The 22,211-nt window shown below is 42.1% G+C and overlaps 1 protein-coding gene across 1 annotated transcript; it reads left to right on the top strand.

Annotated features, from left to right (window-relative positions):
* Window positions 1–5,843: 5,843 nt before the first annotated feature.
* LOC132651909 (activity-dependent neuroprotector homeobox protein 2-like) lies at window positions 5,844–7,888 on the top strand (the record flags this gene model as incomplete). The annotated part of the gene is given in 2 exon segments (XM_060376857.1): window positions 5,844–6,033; window positions 6,036–7,888. Coding segments are annotated over 2 exon segments (2,043 nt in total), but the record flags the coding sequence as incomplete, so codon positions are not given.
* Between the last annotated feature and the right edge of the window lie 14,323 nt (window positions 7,889–22,211).

Raw genomic sequence — 22,211 nt, 5'->3', positions numbered from 1 at the left:
TCATCAGCCATCTTACTGACATTTCAGAATGGATTCTGGGCTCACATGAAAATGAGAGTGAATTCATAAACCCTCTGGCTTTCCAAAATACTAACCCTCCCTGCCAAGCTGCCTTATGGCCATACCCTGAAGGCAAAGACATTTCTGTTTATATCAAGTACTGTGCAGGCATCACCTCAGTTCATTCTCTTGGCATAGCTGTTGGAGCTGTGTTCCAGGGCCTAACTCAGGGCACCATCCCTAGAGCTTGCTTTATTTGCAAACAACCAGGACATTTTGCCAAGGAATGCAAGGGCAATAAAACTGAGCAACACTGGGCTTCTACTTGAGGTCCCCACAACACTGGGCCTCAGATTGTCACTCTAAAAAGGATACTCAAGGCAATCCCCTACCAAAGCAGGGAAACTTGTTAAGGGGCCTGTCTCTGGCCCCGAACATGAAAAAAAATTCTGTGGCTCCAGGGTTTGTCCCTCAAACTTCAACCCCTCAAGTTCAGGCATCTCAAACTTTTCCCCCATTCCCAAACAATCAGGCCATCCTTCCCTACCCATAGCAACAGGCAGGATGAACAGGGTTGGACTTGTGTGTCTCAACCAGCACAATCCTAACACCTTGGAATTCAGCTCTTGCATAGGGGAGATTTTTGGCCCCTTGCCTCCTGGCACATTTGTACTACTTCTTGGTCTCTCTAGTTCAATTCTCCAGGGACTACATATCTCTGCCAGAGTTATTGACAATGATTATACAGGAGAGATAAATATTCTAGCTACTTCCACTTCTGGTCTCTTAACTAGTAACTAGGGACAAAGAATTGCTCAGCTTTTACTGCTTCCCCTCACCCATTTTAACCAGAAAACATTTTGAAAATCCACAGGCTGCAATAATTTTGGTTCCTTCCATGTTTACTGGATTCAGACTATTACTCAGGATCTACCCTTCCTCAATTTAAAATTGGATCGAAAAAGCTTTGATGCCATCATAATTACACAAGCACACACACACACACATACACACACACATACACACATAAATGGCCTCCCTCGTGGCCCCTTTCAGGTTATTTAACCAAAATCAGGATCATGGGATGAAAGTCCAATCCCCAGCAAAGTTCTAAACTCCTCAAATGGACAGATGAGGAAGGAAATAAAGTGTGTGCATAGCCTAACAGTTAATCTCTGGTGTTTGGATATTCTTTCCAAGTTAAATGTCATTATTTGTAGTCCAAATGAAATTTTTACCCACTAAATGCTAAAAATAAAACAGACCTTCCTTCCCAGACAAGGCTTATGAAAACATTTGCAGGGAATAAAAGAACCTATCCAGGTAATTGAAAATATGACCATGCAGGATTAGGCATGACAAATTTAGCCTAATGGTGGTTGGCATCCCTCAACTCCATGCAGACAAAATCACTTGGAAATCTGATGAAGGTGTTTGGGTTGACCAATGGCCTTTAAGCCTCAGAACAGTTAGTAGCAAAAATGTCATTAGTACAGGAACAGGTTGCCACTGGTCACATTGAACCTACTACTCCTCCTTGGAACAAACCTATTTTTTGCTGTTAATAAAACGTCTGGCAAATGGAGGTTAGTGAAAGACCTAAGAGAAGTTAATGAAACTATGCTTACCATGGGTGCTTTACAACCAGGACTGCCTACCACTGTAGACATCCCTGCTGACTTTTATAAGACAGGTATGGATATTAAAGACTGTTTTTTTACCATCCCTCTGCATCCACAGGGTAAAAGTGCTTTTTTTTAAGCCTGCCAGTAACAAACTTCAAAGGGCCTATGCCTTGCTTCCAATGGAAGGTTTTACCCCAAGGCATGGGTAATAGTCCCACTCTGTGTCAAAAGTGTGTATCCCATATTATTCATCCTTTTAGAACATTTTGGCCTTCTATTTATATAGTATGTTATATGGACGTTATCCTTTTAGTTATACCTGATGGCTCACTACTGCTTCATTCTTGTCAAATCTTTCACAAAAATTAATAGATTATGGTTTACACCTTGCACTAGATAAAATTCAATTAAAAGACATATTTTTATTTAGGAGTTGAGCTCCATCGTCATAAAATTACTACACAAAATATCCAGTTAAAAACTAGCCATTTAAAACTTTCAATGATTTTCAAAAGCTCCTAGGAAATATTAATCAGATAAGACCTTTTCTTAAACTCAATACAGGGAGCTTAAACTTCTCTTTTATATTCTCAAGAAAGACTCTAACCCTTCTTCTCTTCGTTCTTTAACCCCAACAGGGACAGAGGCCCTTCAGGATGTGGAAACAACTGTCCTAAACAAGCTAGGTACATTTTATTTCCTCTAAGGAACCCCTTCACTTTCTTGTGTGTACCTCATCCCATGAGCACACTGGGTGTTTTGGCAACATAATCCCCTGTTGTGGACTCATCTCTCCACTTCTCCCACTAAGGTTCTTGCCCCTAATACTCCTTTGGTTGCAGAACTCATCTTTGTGGGACAGAGACAAAACTGTCAATTTTTTGGCAAAGTTAGTGATAAAATAATACTGCCCTATTCTAAAGGTCAGTTAGAATGGCTGATGGAAACTACTGATATTTGGCCCATTGTCTGTTCTTCCTTTTCTGGGATAATTGATAACCATTATCCTGCTAATGAGTTACTTCAATTATTAAAACCCACACTCTCATCTTCTCCAAAATAACTTTCCCTCAACCATTATCAGAGGCATATTTAGTGTTTACAGATGGCTGCTATAATGGGGTCCCTGCCTATATTATTAATGGAAAAATTAATTCTATCCAATCTCCTTTTAAATCAGCACCACTTCTAGAGCATTTTGCAGAAGTTAAAATTTTTCATATTTTAGTAAATTTCCCTTTTCATCTATATGTGCCTGCTTATATTGGCCATTCTGTTCCACTTCATGAAAGGGTTCCCTATATTAGACCTTCTACAAATGTTGCTCCTCTTTTTTTCAAGTTCCATGAGTTAATGAACTCTAGAAGTCAACCCTTTTATCTTGGTCACCTCCTAGAGCACTCAGACCTTCCAGCGAAATTCATGTGCATATGCTGTCACATGTTTGGCATTCCCCATTTCAGTAAACCCTGTTGAGCAGGCCATAAGAAAAAAATGTGCCCTGCATCATTTAAATTCCCATATGTTTTGACTGCTTTTAAAATCACCCGGGAACAGGCATGCCAAATTGTCAAACACACCCCTCCTCCCTGCTGTACTCCAAACATATGAAAAGCCTAAACTGTTTCAATAAAGTTGAAACCTCGACAAGAGTCATTACTGCCTGATCTCTGTTTCTTCTCCCGCCCATTCTCATTTTACGGGTAGGTGTCCTCCTCGATCACTCCACCTCAGAGTCCCAGCTGGTCAGGGGCAACCATCTGCAAAAGACCTTAGGAGGTCAAAGCCTACCTACTAGACTCTTAAACTGTTTAAAAGGGAGGAGATGCTGGGATCCAAAGCTATTTACTAAAGCGAAAGGCAATTAGTGAGCCAAAGCCATTTGGTGGAGCCAATGCCCATTATCGGAAAGTTACCAACAGCTGCACTGGGACCCAAGGTCATGGGTGATAGATTTATGTGAGAACATCTGCTCGTCAGTATTGGAACATCCTTGAGATATCTTAAGGAAACATTCTTGAGGTAACTTGCAGGAGGTTCCTCAAACCATAAAACACCTTTGCAGCAGAAATTAGCCTTCCCCCTTTTCCTGCCTTCTCTTATATAGTTGTGTAAAAATTTCCAATGAACAAGGCTTTGATCGGACAAACAGACTTATGCTCCCTCCTTGTTTCTCTGTGTCCTACCCATTATTTCCCCACACACATACCAGGACCCCATTTTAGAAGCCCGGTGAATTAGAGCGGGTCCAGACACAGGCATGTATTACCACAATCAGTCTGAGTTATTTGACTCTCCTTTGTCCTAAAGGTCATTCTTCTGTAAGGGGTAGCAGCAGCAGTTATAGGATGCTGCTCCTCCCCCATCTCAACCAGGCCCTATTGGGTCCTCAGGGACACTTACCATTTCCTTCCCTAGCACGGAAAAATTGGGCAAAGTATCTAGTGCAATCTTCTACTTCTAGAACCTTGTCAAACAGAAACCCTCAATGCTGTAGCCTTTTGTTTCCTTCTTCATTCATTCTTGAACTGACATTTAGTGGGTGCCTAGTATGGCTCAGGATGTGGAGCCACGAATGTGGACGAGGTCTGTATCTCACCCTGGAAGAGATTTGACAGGAGACCAGGCAACACTGACAGTCAGCATGAGATCAGTGCCTGGAGGAAGGGTGGGCGGAACGGGAAAAGGCGAGGCCAGGGAGGACCCTCAAGAACGCTTGATGTCATTGGCTGCCTGGTGCGAATATGCAAATGAGAAAACGTCACTTCCTATATAGGCTGTTTGGAAGGTGTCTTTGGGCTTTGTCTTCTAGAGCCCCTGCAGGAAGGCTTGTTTGTGGTGAGTCACGACAAATAGCAGGCAGAGGAGAGGCCTGAGGGCCTCCCAGAGTAAGTGATTTCTTGGGGTCTCGGGCACTAGAAGGTTGGTGTGAGATTGGAGGACGCGGGGAAGGAGGAGGACCTACTGTGACTGGTGGCCACAGGGGAAGGCTGAGATGTCAGGCCACTGTGTGACCAGAGGACAGGAGAGGACTGTGGAGGGCTGTGTGTGAATGGAGGCCGGGGGAGGACTGTGGAGTGCTATGGAGGCCTGTGGAGGGCTGTGTGTGGCCAGAGGCCGGGGGAGGACTATGGAGGGCTGTGGAGGGCTGTGTGTGACCCTGAGGACAGGGGAGGACTGTGGAGGGCTGTGTGTGATGTGAGGACAGGGAGGACTGTGGAGGGCTGTGGAATGCTGTGTGTGACCGCAGGCGGGGAAGGACTGTGGAGGGCTGTAGAGGGCTGTGAAGGAATGTGTGTGAATGGATTCCGGGGGAGGACTGTGGAGGCCTGTGGCGTCCAATGTGTGACTGAAGGACAGGGGAGGAATGAGGAGGTCTGTGTGGGATCAGGGGCAGGTCACAGGGGGAGGACTGCACAGGGCTATGGCTCTACGGTGACAGGAGGATAGGGAACGACTGTGGAGGGCTGTGATGGCAGGCCTGTGTGTGCTGGAGGACAGGGGTGAACTGTGTCTCTAGGCCCAGGTATGACCCGAGGACTGGGAAGGACTGTGGCTGGAGGCTCCGGTTTGAAGTGAAGCCACAGGGTAAGAATGTGATGCAAGGCCTGTGTGTGACTAAAATCCCGGGAAGGACTGCAGCAGAGGTTGGCCGTGTGTGACTGAGCTGGGGGTGGGGAGTAGATTGGAGGGCTGAAGACATGGCCAGCTGAGGTTGAAGGAGGCAGGTAAGGGCTGGGTTCTCATGCCCAAGAGGTGTGTCTTAAGCAAATGTTCTCTTATTGCAGGGCAGAACATTTTAAGAATGTTTCAAGTGCCTGTGGAAAATCTGGACAAGGTCAGAAGTATGTGGCTCAGTTCCATGTGGCTTTTAGCCCTCTACCTGTGGGTCAGACCAACCTCACACTGAGGCCTTCATCTCCCTCAACTGACCTTTTCTCAGGCAAGGCTTCACCTAATAAGCTTGTAGACCCTCCTGCACTATCTGTGAGCCAGACATTTGGGCCTGTGAATAAGTTTGCTGGAGTGAGCAATCACTCAGTGAGTCAAGCTATCCAGCCTGGGATTTTACTACCCACACAGCCCATGGAGTCTACAAGTCAAAAAGCAGGACCTGCAGTCAGATCAGTGGGGCTTACAAGTAGGCCAGTGGAGCCCACAAGTGGACTAGTCAGGCCTGGTACTCTGACTTCTGGCTATTCAAACAACCTTGGGGTTCTCCAGAACACACCACCAGGAACAATTTCTGTGGGTGAGCTGGTCTCATTGGCAGGCCTTCCTGAGGGTCAGATGACCTCTGCTTCTGTGATTCCTGCACAGAGTACAGCTTCTGGGGTTCTCCCCACTGGTCAAGCAGTCCAGTTCACAGTTTCCCATATAGGTCAGACGTCTCCTCATAGGTTCTTACCTCTTGTCAGACAATGTCTGATAGGGTTTTCCCTACAGGTCAAGTGGCATCCTCTGGGTTGCTATCTCCCCAAATTGTGGTGATCTCAAATGTCCTTGTGAACCAGGGTGTGAGCACTGGTAATCCTCTGCTTGGTCAGCCTGTTAACTCAGGTCCATCTGTTGGGCCCGGTATGCTTCAGCTCAGTCAGTCTGTTGGCACCAGCATCCTGCCAGAGAGCCAGTTAGTAAGAGCTGACACTTCCCAGAACACCCTGTTCCTCAAGTCAGGCTCTGTTTTCAGGAAGCTGCTTCCAACAGGCTCACAGGTCAATGGGAAGCCCCTTTCCATGCTGGACCCCATGCCTGTTACTCTGCCTATTCCTCAGGGCTCTACCATCATGACTGTTTGATCCCAGGTGCCAACCCAATTCCTACCCCCCAGTGTGGGTATGCCAATTTCCTGTGCTCCAGCCAGCTTGTCTTCCTCCCCGGGGCTGGTAAGCAATGCAGACCAGAACATATTTGTTCAGGCCTCCTCACCTGAAGTGGATATGAATCTGGTTGCCACCCAGGCCAAGCAGTGGAAAATCTGCCCAGTTTGCAATGTGTACTTCCCATCCAGTGTCTACCAGGCTCACACAGAAGGGGCTCACATACAAAGTGAGTTCAATTCCAGTGAGAAACTTGAACCAGTAAAGCTGGCTGTGCATGCTCCGTTTCTGAAGTGGACAAGAGAGGGGCCCATGCATTGCCTCTCCTGCAAATGCCTAGTCTCAGAGGAGGAGCTAATGTACGACTTACTCACACATGGCTTGGGGTGCCTGTTTTGCCCATGTACTTTCCACAGTATTCAGGGTCTCTTGGAGAACAGCAAAATTAAACACCTGAGGAGGAAGAAGCTGTTGTTGGATTATCTTAACAGGGGCTTCCAGTTGAGCCTAGATGTTGATGGCAACCTGTTGTTCCCCCATCTTGATTTCATCATCACTCTGCCAAGAGAGGAGATTGGAGAACAGGAGGTCCACCTGGCTATCCTCTCAGGCACATATTCCACATCGCTGGTGCCCTTGTATGTTAAGATGTGGTCTCATGTTAATGTGGTAACTCAGCTCAGAAAAGGAGAGCTGACCTGCCCCCTCTGTTTGACAACATTTATGTTAGCCAATGCCTACATGTTACACTTGAAGGAAGGACATGATATTATTCCCACAGCATGTTTAGTCCTCAGTTTGCCCACCTATAGGTGTGTCCACTGTGGTGGGATCTACCCTGGAAGCTTGACTGTGGGGGCTATCACTCTTCATTTGTTGCATTGTGCACATGCACCCAAAGACAGCTCAGACATGCAAGTTTGGTCCAGTTTTGTGGAGAACAGTGAACTGCAGTTTTCCAGTGAGGAAAAGGTTACTGATTCTACCTGTCCCTTCAAAAGAAAATGGCCAGATGTCCATCGGTGTCCAGAAGACCAGAAAAGGGATGGGAACGGTCCCTTGTGTGTACTGGGTAATGAAGCATCAGATCCAGAAGAAGGGACTAGTGCTGTGACTTTGAAGAGACAAAGGAATGAAAGAGCAACTAAGGAACTTGAGGCCAGTAATGATTTACTCCTGGTCCTAGCATTAGATCCTACCAAATGCAAAGACTACTCCTCTGAGGAAAAAAAGCAGTTTCTTAGAGATTATTTCCAAAAGAAGTCATATCCTAGCAGAAAAGAAGTTGAATTGTTATCTTTATTCTTGAAGATGGAAAAAATTATTGTGGCTTTGTTTTTTGTAACAAGAAGATATATTTGCTTGAAGGCAATGGAAGACCATAGACCCTCAATACTTCTAGGTTTTGATATGTCTGAAGTTAAAAATGTTAAACACAAACTGAACTTTGAGTATGAACCACAAAAGTCCTAAGCAGTATTTTGTGATGATTTTGGTGCCACCTTTGCTCTCTTGTGTTGGTTTCTGCAGCTTTTCTTGATTTTGCAAGGGCTTAGGAATACTTAGGTTAAAAAGTAAATGCTCCTCCACTTCACTGATTGATTTAGTTGTGTCTTTTAGCAGTTACTTCTAAGGTTTCTTTTTTTTTTTTCCAAATCATGAGAATGAAGTTTGGTATTTCATATATCCCTTATTCTTAGTATTGTCCATGTTACATCATAAGAAGAGAAGTCTATAAATACTTGTCTTTTCACTTCAGGAAATTTCTCTTGTTTGTAAATGTTTAGGTGAAAGTAACAGCATCTTCTGGAGTGTTAGATGCAGCAGCCAGGACACAGCAGTGCTGAGAGAAGGGAGCACTGACATGTGTATGGCTTTCTAATAACACATTTTTTGAAATTAACATCTGTTAGTATTTCATTACCATATTATGAATTTGATTTATGTTTTCAGGGTTGTTTTGAAAGCTGTGTCTGAAAACAATACTCATATGCCTATGGACTATACAGTACTAAATGTTTTTCTTTATTATTATTATTAAAAGATTCCCATCTCAGGAACTGCTATATAACTCATAATAAGTTCATTTATATGTGAAGTATTTGTAAGGACTGGGATGCATCCCTTTGTTAACTTCATAGGACATGGAAGGTGCTGGACCTAGTATGACTTACTTACACATGGCTTGTGCCTGTTTTGCAGAGGATAAGGCAGAGTAACAGCCATGATCCCACATTTAAATGGGTTTCCCATTACATACAGATCTTTAATCTCTAGGAAAAGATAAGACAATTTTTAGAATAGACATTGAGAAGACACAATGAACTACCAATAAGCAGGTTGGAGGAAAACACCATGGTCACATCTATGGCATTTCTGCCCTTGTGTGTGGAACCTAGGGAAATGGAGTCAAGTTTCAATCTTAATGGTGAAATGTGTTAGACATTTCTTCCTAGTTTGAGTATCTTACTATATGTGTTAGAATAGAGAAGGTGGGATTACCTCTGGCCCAGGTATACATTTGAGGTTCTGCTAAGGAATCTGTTTATTACTGGTCTGTAGATGCCACGCCCTGTGTTTTCCACAGGCTAGAAGCACCAGCAAATTGCACAGTAATGCAGATCAGCCAGCTCAGGTCAGAATAATTTTTTTCTAGCAGAACAAACAACATCTGATCATGAGGCTGTGCTCATGAAGAAGGAATACACAGAGGAAAATATACCACTGCTGTTTATTCTGAATAAGGTGGTGATTGTGTCTTTTCTCTGTTGGCTGGGGTCTGACCTCCATCTTACACATTTGTCTAATTTGAATGGAATTGGGGCACAGAAAAATGAAGGAAGGAGAAAGGAATCACTGCTTCAGGATATTAAGTTTCTTGAACAGGAAGCAGACCTTTTGAATAAACATTAGTTTGACTGGAGATAGGGGAGGGATTATAACATTTGCAAATCTTATAAGATGAAGAAGACAACAATATAATCCCTAAGTACCAGTTTTCTGATATTTGATAGAAAAGACTCATGTTTTATATTTCTCTCTTTCTTTTAAAATACTCTTCAAACACATTATGTTTGGTTCTTATTTTTCTATCTTGGAATAAGAATTAGCAATTGGGACTATTAATGGTTGACTCAACTATCCTGTGTTAGGCTCCTAGTACAAAGAATTAATTGTTACATTTATTTCATTAGCATGGTTCAAAATGAGCCCCTTCTTCCTAAGTGCATTTCATTGACCACGAGATTAAATTACCTCCATTGGGAGTATTGCCCTTTGATGTGTAAAGGAGGAACTTGTTTCCTTCAGGTAAAGCACCCACAGAATGGGGCTCCAGAAAGGAGTACAGTGTTGCTAGATGGATTTTTCTTTTTTTTTTTTTTCAGTGACAGGGCTTCTCTATATAGCCTTTTCTAGTTCTAGAACACACTTCGTAGATCAGAATGGCCTTCCACCAGAGATCCAGCTCTGACTTCAGAGTGCTGGGATTACAAGCCTGTGCCACCATAGCTCAGCTGTTACATGGACTTTTTTTTAACTGTAACATTAGCATGTAGTTTCTGTAACATGCATTAAGGCAGTTTTGAATCTGTTTTGACTCTTGGTAATCTCTTGTCAATTCTGAGACCTTGTCTGGCTTTTTTGTTGTTACTGTTGTTATCTCTCTTGAGAGTGTCTGCTGTGAATTAAAATTGGTTTTACCACTGCCAAAAAAATAAAAATAAAGTTTATTGTGGAACACAGTCTTAGAAATTTATTTTACATGGTGTCTGAGGTCAATTTTGTATTGCAAAGGCAGAGTCGAATAGTGATAGAGATCAGTGGACCTGCAAAATTAATATTTGCTTTCTGGTTTCTGTACAGATTTTTTCCCAGCACCTAGATTAGAGGAAGGCAGAAACATTTCTGAGTTTTTGGAAACTTTCTCCCCTGGATCACTTTCTCATCCTTACTACCCTCATACTTATATTATTCTCCTGTCTGTTAAATATATATATATATTTTTTTTACTGAACTTCACCTTTTACTCAGATGTTCCATATAATCTCTCCCAATATCTCTTACCTCACAACAGCTCCATTTGTTCCTGATACATCTGCAAGTGACCTTGTAGATGCTGTGAAGAAAGTGGCTAAATGAGTCCATTATCCTTTCCACACCAGGCTCGATATACTTGTTTACAATAGTCCTATATTTTCTCCTGTTCACTTCTCTTGATCTTCTGTAGTCACCTGCTGCTACTTCTAGTTCATTTTGTTGCAACAATGCTGGCAATGGGACTAGTCAAGGTCATCCTAAAAAAACTGTATGCCCAATTTCTCTCACTGATCCAGTTTTTGTTTTTTGTTTTTTGTTTTTTTCTTTTCTCTCTATATCTCAACCTTCCCAGAAAAACCACATGGATTTATGCTATTACCAAATGATCTTGTAACTCTCTATTTCCAAGTCCCTTCAAGAATGCAGACAGCAGTCATGGGTGGTGGCACATACCTTATTCCCAGTACTCAGGAGACACGGCCAGCCTAGTTTACAAAGTGAGTTCCAGGACAGCCAAGGGCTGTTTCACAGAAAAACACTTTCATGGGGAGGTTTGGAGGAGGGAATAAGACAGACAGCAATTGCATGATTGAATGCAGCCCATCAATTCAAGACTCTCCCATTACCCTATGACCTTTTCATTGGGCCCAGAATTTCCCCCATGACAAAGACTCTCTTCTCCTTCAAAATAGCTGACTCTCGTCAGCTAAAAAAAAAGCTACAGTGTCCTTACCCTACATTTTTATATCCTCTCAGAGTTAGGAAAGATGGTTTCCTGCTAAAAGATTACACTTCCCTCTTTCCCTTGAGGCCAGACCAAGCAGCTGCCAAAGCAAGGGACTATGATGTGCTAATAGTTTCCATCACCATAAAGGTCTGCATTTGCTCATATGAACTATTTGGGCATCCATACAAGTGGCTGATGAGATGGCCCTGTGTCTTGATCAAATCTTGTCCTATCTGTGCTAGATATTTTATCTCAACTTGACAAGCTAAAGTCATGTGAGGAGGTACCTCCTCTCAATTAAGGAAATGCCTCCATAACATCAGGTTGTAGTACTGCCTTTAGGGCATTTTCTAATTTAGTGATGGATGGGGCAGGGCTCAGTCAATCTGTGGTTGTGCCATCCCTGGGCTGGTGGTTCTTGGTTCTATAAGGTAGCAGACTGAGCAAGCCATATGAAGCAAGGCAGAAAGCAGCAACCCTCCATGGCCTCTGCATCAGCTCCTGTGTTTGTTCAGGTTCTCACTCTGTTTCAGAGTTCCTGATATCTATTCCTTTGATAAGATGAACAGGGATAGGGAAGCTTATGCTAAACAAGCCATTTCCTCCCCATGTGGCTCTTTGATTATGGTGTTTCATCACAGCAATAGAAAGTGTAATTATGATACAACCTAATGCTAGTTCTACAGTTTCCTTAACAGTAAAACATAGATGAAGGGGGGTGGGGTGTGAAACTTCAGGTACCATAAGCATCACAGATAGGAGTGCTGTGAGGAAATGTTCTGCTAGACCTTGAAGGCTTAATATTCATGTCACAACAAAATACATATTTATGTAGGCCTGAACTTTGAAAAAGCAACCTCTTCTTTTCAAGTTTTTAACTCCTGATGGGTACAAAGCAAGCCAAGTAATGTGGGCTGGACTTCACCTCCAATCACCCTTTGACCAAATGCCTTTATGCAGCACACAGCCCACATACCTCTACATAATGATCCTAACAATGGAGGCATGATTCCAGTTGACATAAGATTTCATGCAGGAGCAGTACAGTCCAGTGGCTAAGAAAACAACAATCATGAACTTAGTCCACTGACTTATTTTTGAGTGTTGCCTCATGTGTGACAGGAGGATGATATAGCACTCACTCACATTTTTGCATTATAGGAAAAACAAGGAACACCAGGTGGGGGTGTGATATGAGGAATCTACTGGACACTCAGAAGTTCCAATTATCATACACAGGGCAAGGAATGTGTTCTGAAGCCTCCAGGACAGAGTCACTAAAGAATAGCAGGAAACAGGCATCATGTATAGAATGGATATTGGTCATGCCTAGTACATTCTAAACAAAATTACCCATGGGATTTCAAAACAAGAAGGGAATCAAGCCAGCATTTATTGAAGGCCCTTTACTGGCAAGCCTTGAAGTAGAGGTTGTTATTTAATCTTCACCAAGAAAGATAAATGAAGCTTGAAGGGATTAGATGACTTCCACGAGATTATTCAGCTAGTGAAGAACTCAGACTCTATCATTTTAACATACTTTGTAGATATGGACTGTTTGGGAAGGACACTGAAGTGTTGGGACTCTCTATTCCATGGTGATAAGCTATGAGTAAGAGGTGGGTTGAGGTGCCGTCTTACTAAAGAAGCCCTGTCTATTCAAAAGATGTATGAAGGGAGAAGACATGAGTGTGTGTATTTTGTGTTCACTGAGCCTGGAGTTCAGTATTTCATCTAGACTGGCTGGCTAAAGATCATTTTCTTTCCTCTCCCCTGTGCTGGGGTTACAGATCCAGGAAACTGTAACCAGTTTTTTATGTGGACACCAACAGTCTGAATTCAGCTCTGAATTCTGTCTGAATTCAGTGTGACAAGCAATTTACCTACTGAGTCATCTCCACAGTCCAATTTTATGTGCTTTTAATCATATTTTATAGGCATTTTAGTACTCTGGAAAGTAAGACTAGAGAGAAAACTGTGGTAAGCAGTGTCACTTGGCATTATATGGAATCATAATTTCCCATAAAGCTAATTCTCTTGCTTAACACTGCTGTGAGAAAAGTGTCTGGATAATGCAGGAGGATTGGAAGGACTGTCAATATCATGGAGACCTCCAAACATCCACAATTTTGAACAGAAATTGTCCAGTTATGATTTTTAAAAATTGAGGATGTAAATGCCAAATGAGAACAATTTATTGGAAATACAAGGAAATAATTCTCCCCCTAGACTTACACCTCCTGAATGTTTCTTGTATGCTGGAAATTTCTTCTAAAATGAAGATCCTAGCATACTAACTGGACCTCATGAGTGAGCTGACAACCCATTTTTCATGTTTTTCTTCTTTTTCATGCCTATGAGTATTTTTGAATTGGGAAGTAGGTTGAAAAGTGAAAATCTTCTGGATGTGTTCCTCGTATTCTTTCCATTAGATTCTCCTAATCCTCTTCTTTCTTAGGATATCTTATCACAGGGAGGGGAGTGAATAATGATAACCAATGTCTTTCTCCCTTATTCTTGATTTTAGACTTGTGCCTCTTAATATGTTTCCATGTACTAGAGAAAGAATTTGCATGAGGCAACATGAAACAGAGGCCCTGCTGCCAGAGAGGTGGGGTGAATTAGAGAGCAGTGTCTGATTGAAGGGAGAGAGCATCATGAGATTCTAGCAAAGATAGTGAATCACAGGCAGACTCATTTGATATTAAGGCTAAGCATTGTGTTTTTGACCAAACTGTACTCTAAAGGAAGACATCACAGAGGGGAAGCAACTCTGCCAGGTGGGAGGGGGCATCTTTACCTTGTTGATGATGTGTATCACTCCATTTGTTGCTGCATTGTCACAGTCCACAATGGATGCCCCCCAATTGTGATATTTTGCAAGTGCAAATTCAATGGGGAAGTGAGTGCACTTGATTTTTTATTTTCTCTGGGTTTTATGCCTTTTGAACATCAGAATCCATGTAGTTTTGAGCCATTAAATATTTTAAATTGTGAGCAATTTGACATCACAATCTGATACACAATCATATTCTCCATGAGGGGTATTCTCTGACTGTCAGTCTTTTCCACTCTTGCAGAGGAATTTTCATTTAAAACATGGCTTCTCTGGCAAGAGATCACATCCAAACACCACCTAGGCTGGACTACAAACAGCATCTTTATTCCAGGAGACAGAGGCAAGCAGATCTTAGTTGAAGGCCAAGTAGCAAATAAAGAAAAGCTTAGGTCCAGGTGTGGTGATATATTCATTGTTTAATTCCAAAAAATGAAAGGAACTGTAGTTTGTAGAAAAAAAGCACCCACTTTTGAAAATGATGTCTAATTGAGTGACAGAAACTTTGATGATTAAAGAAAGTTTTGACAGAAGAGGATACACCCAACTCTCATGCGAAGAGAGAAAAGGGAAGTTCCTTAGAGAAAAGAGAGAGAGAAAAATAGAAGAGAGAGGAGAGAGAGAGAGATGACAGGAGACAGTTTTCCTGGGACAGTGATAGTTAGGTTTCAGAGAGAGAACAAGCTAGACTGAGGTGAAGAAGGAATGAGCCTGATAATGAGAAGAAAAAGCAGAATGCTGGAGATAGACTGAGGTCAAGCAGAGCAATTCAGGGGCTGAGAGAGAAGGCAGATTGAACCAGTCAGCTGGGAGAGGAGTTTGAGCCAAAAGAGTTGAGTTGAACCACCCAGCCCAGATCTCAGAAAGAACAAGAAAAGGGGAGCTGACTAAGCAGTAAGTCTCAGAGGTTGACAGCCTTCCATGTCTAGGTTAGCAGAAGGAGGCAGTGAGCCTTCTCGTCAACAATTGAAACAATTGAATAAATTTTCTGTTTACACAGTCTCTTTGATTTTATTAAAAAAAATGTAGAGGGAATTCACAGAAAGCACTATTCAGAGAAGATTCCAATAAGCCAAGGTGGCATTCTGGAACATCTCCGTCCTTCACTACCCACCCAGGGAATCATTTCTTACCAATACCTATTTTGGCCTTCCAGAGGCCTTCAGCACTATGAGGATATCAACTCTTCTTAGAGCCCCCTCATTTGTGGTACCTTTTACAGAGATCTCTGCAAACTAATAGAGACCGGGATTATCTACCATTCAAGAGAAACTGAGCTCCATTTTTCTTTTTTGGTTTCCTTTTTTCCCTTACTGGGACCTTTGTTTGCAATTTTTTTGTGATCTAACAGAGGAAGGACATTTGCTTAAACCTGCACAATGTACAGAGGCCTTGGTATCACATGTCATCTGTCACATCTTCTTTTGTTAAAATGGGATATTTTTATTGTATTACACACAGGAATGAACTTGAGAAACACTTGTTTTTGATGGTTATCTTCTGTAGGCCAGGATCTTGTTGGATTTATTTTGAGACTTGTAGGACTTGTAGCATGCCAGGGTAGATGATAATGTTTTGAAGAAAATTGAAGGTTTGAAATGCCAATGAATTTACAAAGCACATTATATGAGTACACAAAGTCATGTTGGAAATTAAGAAAATTAATAAGGATAATTACCTCTTGTGAGCAGTGTGGTGTTTCAGTGCTATTTTATATACTATACAGTGGAATAATTAGGAAACTTAAGCTCTCTGTCATCCTCATCCTTTATTTCTTCCTGGAATGACAATGTTCAAATCCTCTGTTCCAGCTACTTGGTTGCTTTACAGGGGAGCTCTGGAGATTACCTGTGGGACTCCACACAAGTGCTCACATAGATCCACTTGCCTCTGTTTTCTCCAGGGCTGAGGTTAAAGTCTTTTTTCACAGTGCCCTATTGTACTCCAAATTTGTATTGAAACAATTCAGAAAATAACATATGAGTGTTCCTGGAATTTCTAAAGATTTGTAAGATATCCATGAAAGCACATGTAGGCTATCAATGTAGCTGCTGTGTAGGCTCAGCTCACTAGATTCTTTTCCCAGTGCTCATAGGCTGATAGGGAAGTTGTGATACTCTGAGCCATTGCTTCCTAAGGAGTCATTGTGACAGTAGTTGCTTGCTAGAACCCTTGCATATTTGTACCTTGTCAACTCATGGAAAGAATTTAACACCCAACCAATCATAGGCATCAAGCCAGACTTACCCCTTGAAGTGGCATGGGAGTCCTTGACAGACTATAGGAAACTGGTAAGAGACAACCAGGTTTTCTGGAGCTCTACACTTCTGTGGACATTGCTCTTGCTCTATCACCAAGATACCTGTGTCTGCAGAGTTGGCACTCACAATAGGCTTGTAGTTTAGCTAACTTACACGACATCCTTTTACTGATGATGGATCCACTGGGAGGTTTGTATCACTACACACCAGAATGAAATGTGTAGAATTGAATATGTTGACCCTTTCCAGGTCATGTCAGGAGGAGTTTGCTGCTCTGCATTTTGGATTACTGCTTCAGAGAGCTAATCCTTTTCTTTTTCCTTTTTTCTTATTCTTTTTCATATAATATATATTTTAAAGATTCCTTTATTTTATGCATATGAGTTATTTGCTTTCAGGCCCACCAGAGAGGGAGTTGGTTTGCACTACAGACAGCTGGGAACCACCATGTGGTTGCTGGGAATTGAACTCTGGAAGAGCAGTCAGTGTTCTTAACTACTGAGCCTTCTCTACAGCCACATACAATATATTTTGTTCATGTTTTCCTGTTCCCTTAACTCCTCCCAGATCCTCCCCCCTTTTTTCCCCACATAACATTATGTTCTTTCTTTCTTAAATACATACACACACACAAATGAAAATCAAAATAATCAAAAAGGCAGTAAGACAAAAAAATAAAGAGAAAGAAAAATCCCAGAAATCCTGAAATACAACCATTCAATTAGTTTTGTGCTTACCATAAACTCCCAGCCATGAGGCCATCCCTGGAGTATGGTTAATATACACAATGACATTCCATTGAATAAAGGTAATTTTCTCTTTTGTAATACAAAGTCTCAATGAACTCTGGAGTCCACATGGAACAAGCCCCAGGGCACATGAACAAGGGAATAGGAAGAAGTACCTAAATCTCAGGAATGTCAGTTCTTGGGCTGGAGGCCTGAACTTCACAAAAGGTAGAAAGCTAGCCAAGCACCCTCCCATTAAGCTCTCCTGACTGTGGGCAATGTGAGCATCTACTTTCTGCTCTTGCCATGGTAACTTCCCCTTGATTTGAGACTGTTCCCTCAAACTCTGCCCTTAAGTTGCTTTTGTCAGACCCTTGGTTAAATTCCTGGGCAGAAAATTAATGAATATATTGCTGTAGCCTACTTGTTTTTTGTTGTTGTTGTCATCGTTTTCATCTCTATTTCTTCTCTTTAAAATGTGTATATGTGTGATCATTGTTGTAACTGGGTGATGGTCACACCGGCATCTATTCTCTCTGTGTACATACCTGGAAATTTGCATCACAACACTTCAGAAATGTACCACTTCCCAAAGAGCCAGATGACAGTACTCTTACCCCATCTGCCTTGTCCACGTGAAGGATGATTCCCAGCAATGATGTTGCTAGCATATGCAAGGATGACAGTGCCTGCAGATCCACCACTCTGTAAGTGCCTGGGACTGTGTGGTATCTAAAGCACGTAGTCATAAGGGTCACAATAAAACAATAAATCCATGCACCAGGGATAAATGCAACAGGAAAATCAGCTCTGAAGTCAGTTTTGGCATTCAAATTCCATGCTGTCCTGTATGCAAACTTTACACTCACTTTTGATTAATGACCCTTAGCTGGAATTAGTGTTTAACCATTTGTGCCTCACTTTTCACATCTGTCAAAAGTTTAACAACCATCTCAATGGTGTTCCGAGGGTTAACTGAGCTTTATAGAAAGCACATTGCTTGGTTTAACAGTGGTTCTTCAAATGTGGGTTGCAAACACTTTGGGGGTCCCATATCAGATACCCTGCCTATCAGACTTATATGACAATTCATAACACTGAAAAATTTACCATTATGACATGGCTATGAAAATATTTTTATAGTTCAGGTCACTGCAACATGTGGAACTATATTAAAGGGGTGCTTCATTTGGAAGGTTGAGAACCACTGGTTGAGAGTCAGCTGTTAACAAATTATCCTGACTGAGGGAAGGGTTGCTTGTGCCATCCTGGTGAAGGATCTTGTCTCTTTTCTGCATCAGAATTAAGGAATGTTCACTCTGACAACAGTCATATTACGTGGAAGATAAGATAAAGGACACCCAACTTATCAGGGCTGGATTATTGTTCTGTGACAACCAGAAGGGTTTCTCTTTCTGGTCCATGTCCTCAATGGCTTGCTGGGTTAGTACAAGGACAGTGAGATTTGAGGTGGTAGTCAGCATGGACTGCAGGGAAACATTCTGAGTCACAAGAGTAGAGAAAGTGGCCTGAGTACTATTAGCTACTAGCTGGAAAGACTTATATGATATTAGAGATGATGGCATCCCATGTGATGTAACTCCAGGCACACTGGGAAGATCCTAGAATTTCCTTCCCCACTCCACCCAGAATTTGGCTTGATGACTCACATTCTCTTTTGAGACTCAATCTGTTTTTCCTCCTTCATCTGTGGATCTTTATAACAGTGAAGATTTTCTCAATTGGGTCATACTTGTAAATTTAAATGAAAAGGCAGATAAAGAGTCTTGTGTGTGTGCATATGGGTTTTTGAGTGCAAATGTGTACAAAGGACTATGTGACTTCTATTATGTCTTTAGAGTAAGAAGGTTGCAGAGAATGAAGGCCTGTCTCAAACTCAACAATGTCTCATTCATGCCCAGAAAGGTTATTGTTGTGTTCATCAATTGGATAGAAAAACATTCAACCAAAAATAAAGAAAAAACAACCCACATACCCTAATTCTTAGTTTATAGAACTTAGATATATTGGTTTGTACCTCTATTCCCATCAATCAGGGAGTCAGAGGAAGGTGTATCTCTGTGAATTAGAGATCAGACTGGTCTACAAAGTGAGTTAACAACAGCCAAGGCCACACAGAAAATCCCTGCCTCAAAACCAAACAAAACAACAACAAAGACAAAACCCAACAAAGAACTTACTGATTTCTGGTTAATATTCTCCTGGGAATGTTGTTCAAGTATGAAGAAAAAAGCATTTAAAGCAGGTTGTGAGGAAATGTGCCCTATCTAACCTACTACTGGGGTGACATTGCAAGGGGTGAGACTGGGCATAGCCACAGGGAAGGCAGCATGCCCAGAGAGGAAGCAGTTTCCTGCCTTGCCTTATGCAGAGAGTTGTACTGAGCCTCCAATGTAGAAACAAGTGGTTCTTCAGGATACAGGGAGCTGTTCTCTGAGTGATTGCTGCTGAAGACCTATTTTGGCACATACTTACATAGAAGGACAATCTGTTATGCTGTCTGGCTAGGTCAGACATCCCAATCCATTCAGCCCAAGAGGACAGAGATCTAGACAATAGGGCAGGGTGAGACTGGATTCTTTTAGCTTTGCTTATTATACAGTGTTTCTGGGTGTAACAGCCCTGGCTATCCTGGACTCTCTCTGTAGATCAGGCTGGCCTTGAACTCACAGAGAACCACCTGCCTCTGCCTTCAGTGAGCTAGGATCAAAGGCATGCCACCAAAACCTGCTTGAGATGAAATTTTTTAAGTGATCCTCCATGGGAGTGGAAAGTAAGCTCTACAAATATGTTAGGCAGAGAGTTAAACATATATGCAGTTCCCAGGTGACAACTGTAAGTCCAAATTGTAGTGAATTATTATTTAAGTCACATTAAACATTCTGAGAAAGCTATATGATTTCTTTAAAATCCATGTAGTGGCCAGTGCTATTCTTTTTTTTTTTTTTTTTTTTTTAGTTTAATATTTTTAATGAAATAATTTGTAGACTCAGAGCAAAATGCATAAATTACATTAGAACATTGAAATCTCTGTTTTTTGCCTTCCCACAGCTGAGTGTTATAAGTGGGCATAAATGATATTTTAATATCAATAACTGTTTCATGATCACGATTTAATTAATATACCAATTTACTTTACTATAGCAACAGAAAATATGGAATTTCAAGATGACCATTGAAGGTTTCAAAACCGACATCATAAAACAAAATTAAAAAATGTTTCAAATACAAAGAAAGAATGTAAAGATGTAAAGAAGGAAGCTAACCAAACAATCATTCTTTTTTTTTTTTCCCACATTCTATTATTTATATCTTTTTTTTTTTTTTTTTCCAATGCAGTTTATTCAGGAACATTGAACAATCCTCGGACCCCGGGGAAAGCCAGCCCACAGCTTAAATAGCCTCTGGGTAGCCAACCCAGGCGTGCCACAGGGGCAATGCAGATAGGTCCACATACATGGAAGCAAGCCAGATCCTTGGCCTTAGCCAAATGTGGAGTTGTTCGTGACAAAGAGCACTCACCATCTGGAAGGTGGAAGGCGGAAACCAGCTCCATCTTTAAGGCATAGCATTCCGCAGCTCTCTACAGTTCCCCCTTTTTGTTTTAGACGCATCAGGCAAGAGTAGAGGTCTGATCTCTGATATTAGAAATAAATTGGGACTTTGTACAGATGTTCATTTAGGTGTCATCCACCCAAAGAGCATCAGACCCGTCCGATACCTTTTTCTCAGAGGCAGGACCTGGGGCATCAACCCGCATGCAATCAGACATGCTCTTCTCTGGGTCCAAAGCGGCTGACCCTGAGTGCAGTGCTTAGCCTCGCATTCTGAGTGTATCATTTTAGCTTTTTATGGTATCCAACCATGCTTGGAGAGAATGTCCTGCTTCAATGGCTGTAAGGCCTGAATGATCATGGCTGCATCACACTGTTGTGAGACTCTAATCTTGCATATATACCACAGGCAAAACAAGGAGACCAACACCAGAAGGCCTGCTAACACTCCCATGCCCGCCCATTCCTTCAGATGATTCATGGCTGCAGCAATCCATGTTGATAATCCTGTGGCTAGTCCTGTGTCCACTCTGGTAGAATTTACTGTGACAATGGCCACTCTCAGCTGCTCCATCGTAGTATCGAATTCTCCAGTCCAATTACCTAAAATATAGCTCGACAATTGTTTAGACAGATTTGCAGCGCAGGAAAAATTCTCATGTTGTATGCTAGTGACACAAAGTCCAGCATACTTTCATTGACAGCCAGGTTGAGCGATTTGCCATAGGGTATCAATTTGCTCCTGCAAGAGGTCAATCCTCTGATTGAACACCATCAAGCTTCCTTTTAGTTGAGCATTAATTCCTTTATGTACAACTAAGGCATGAGCTACATTGGCTAAATGATTATTCAGGGTCTGAGCAGTCTGCCCAGTATGACTCATGGCTAATGCCCTGGTGGTAGCTCCAACAGCCTTCAGTGAGATGGTAGTAACAATGGTGGCTGTAGTTCCAAGATCCCTTTTCTGTCTGAAGAGAGTCATAGCATGAGGGGCATCAATGGGCATAGGCACCCAGTGAGGCATGCGAGTAACCAGGGCATACCTAACTTTACTAGCATTCCAGCATTGGGCAAAAGAGCAAGTATCGTTACCACAATTACTTGGCTCTATCTGGCTAATAATAAATAAAAATGGGGGATATAGACAAACAGGTGTGGGCTTATAGGAAATATTATGAGAAGCCTTAACCCCTCGTTGGAACATCCTGCGTCAGTTCTAGAAATAGCAGTGGTGGTGTCCAAGGTCTGAGTAGGTTCAGGAGACCATTGCCCCCAGGGCGAGACGTGCTCCATGCCAATTGACTAACTCCATGTTTTCCTCCAATTTTGAAAGTCATTTAAGGTTCTTAAATTATTTTTTTCCCTTTTTTCTTAAATTTTTCATCAATTACACTTTATTCATTCTACATCCCCCCATAAGCCCCTCCCTCCTCCCATCCCAATCCCACCCTCCCTCCTCCCTCTGCTTGCATGCCACTCCCCAAGTCCAGTAATAGGGGAGGTTCTCCTCTCCTTTCTGATCTTAGTCTGTCAGTTCACATCAAAAGTGGCTGCATTGTCCTCTACTATGGCCTGGTAAGGCTGCTCCCCCCACCCCCCAG

Source organism: Meriones unguiculatus (genome assembly GCF_030254825.1).
Source record: "Meriones unguiculatus strain TT.TT164.6M chromosome Y unlocalized genomic scaffold, Bangor_MerUng_6.1 ChrY_unordered_Scaffold_35, whole genome shotgun sequence".
Taxonomy (NCBI): domain Eukaryota; kingdom Metazoa; phylum Chordata; class Mammalia; order Rodentia; family Muridae; genus Meriones; species Meriones unguiculatus.
Note: the sequence above shows the minus strand (reverse complement) of the source record. Positions and strands in the feature narration are given on the sequence as shown.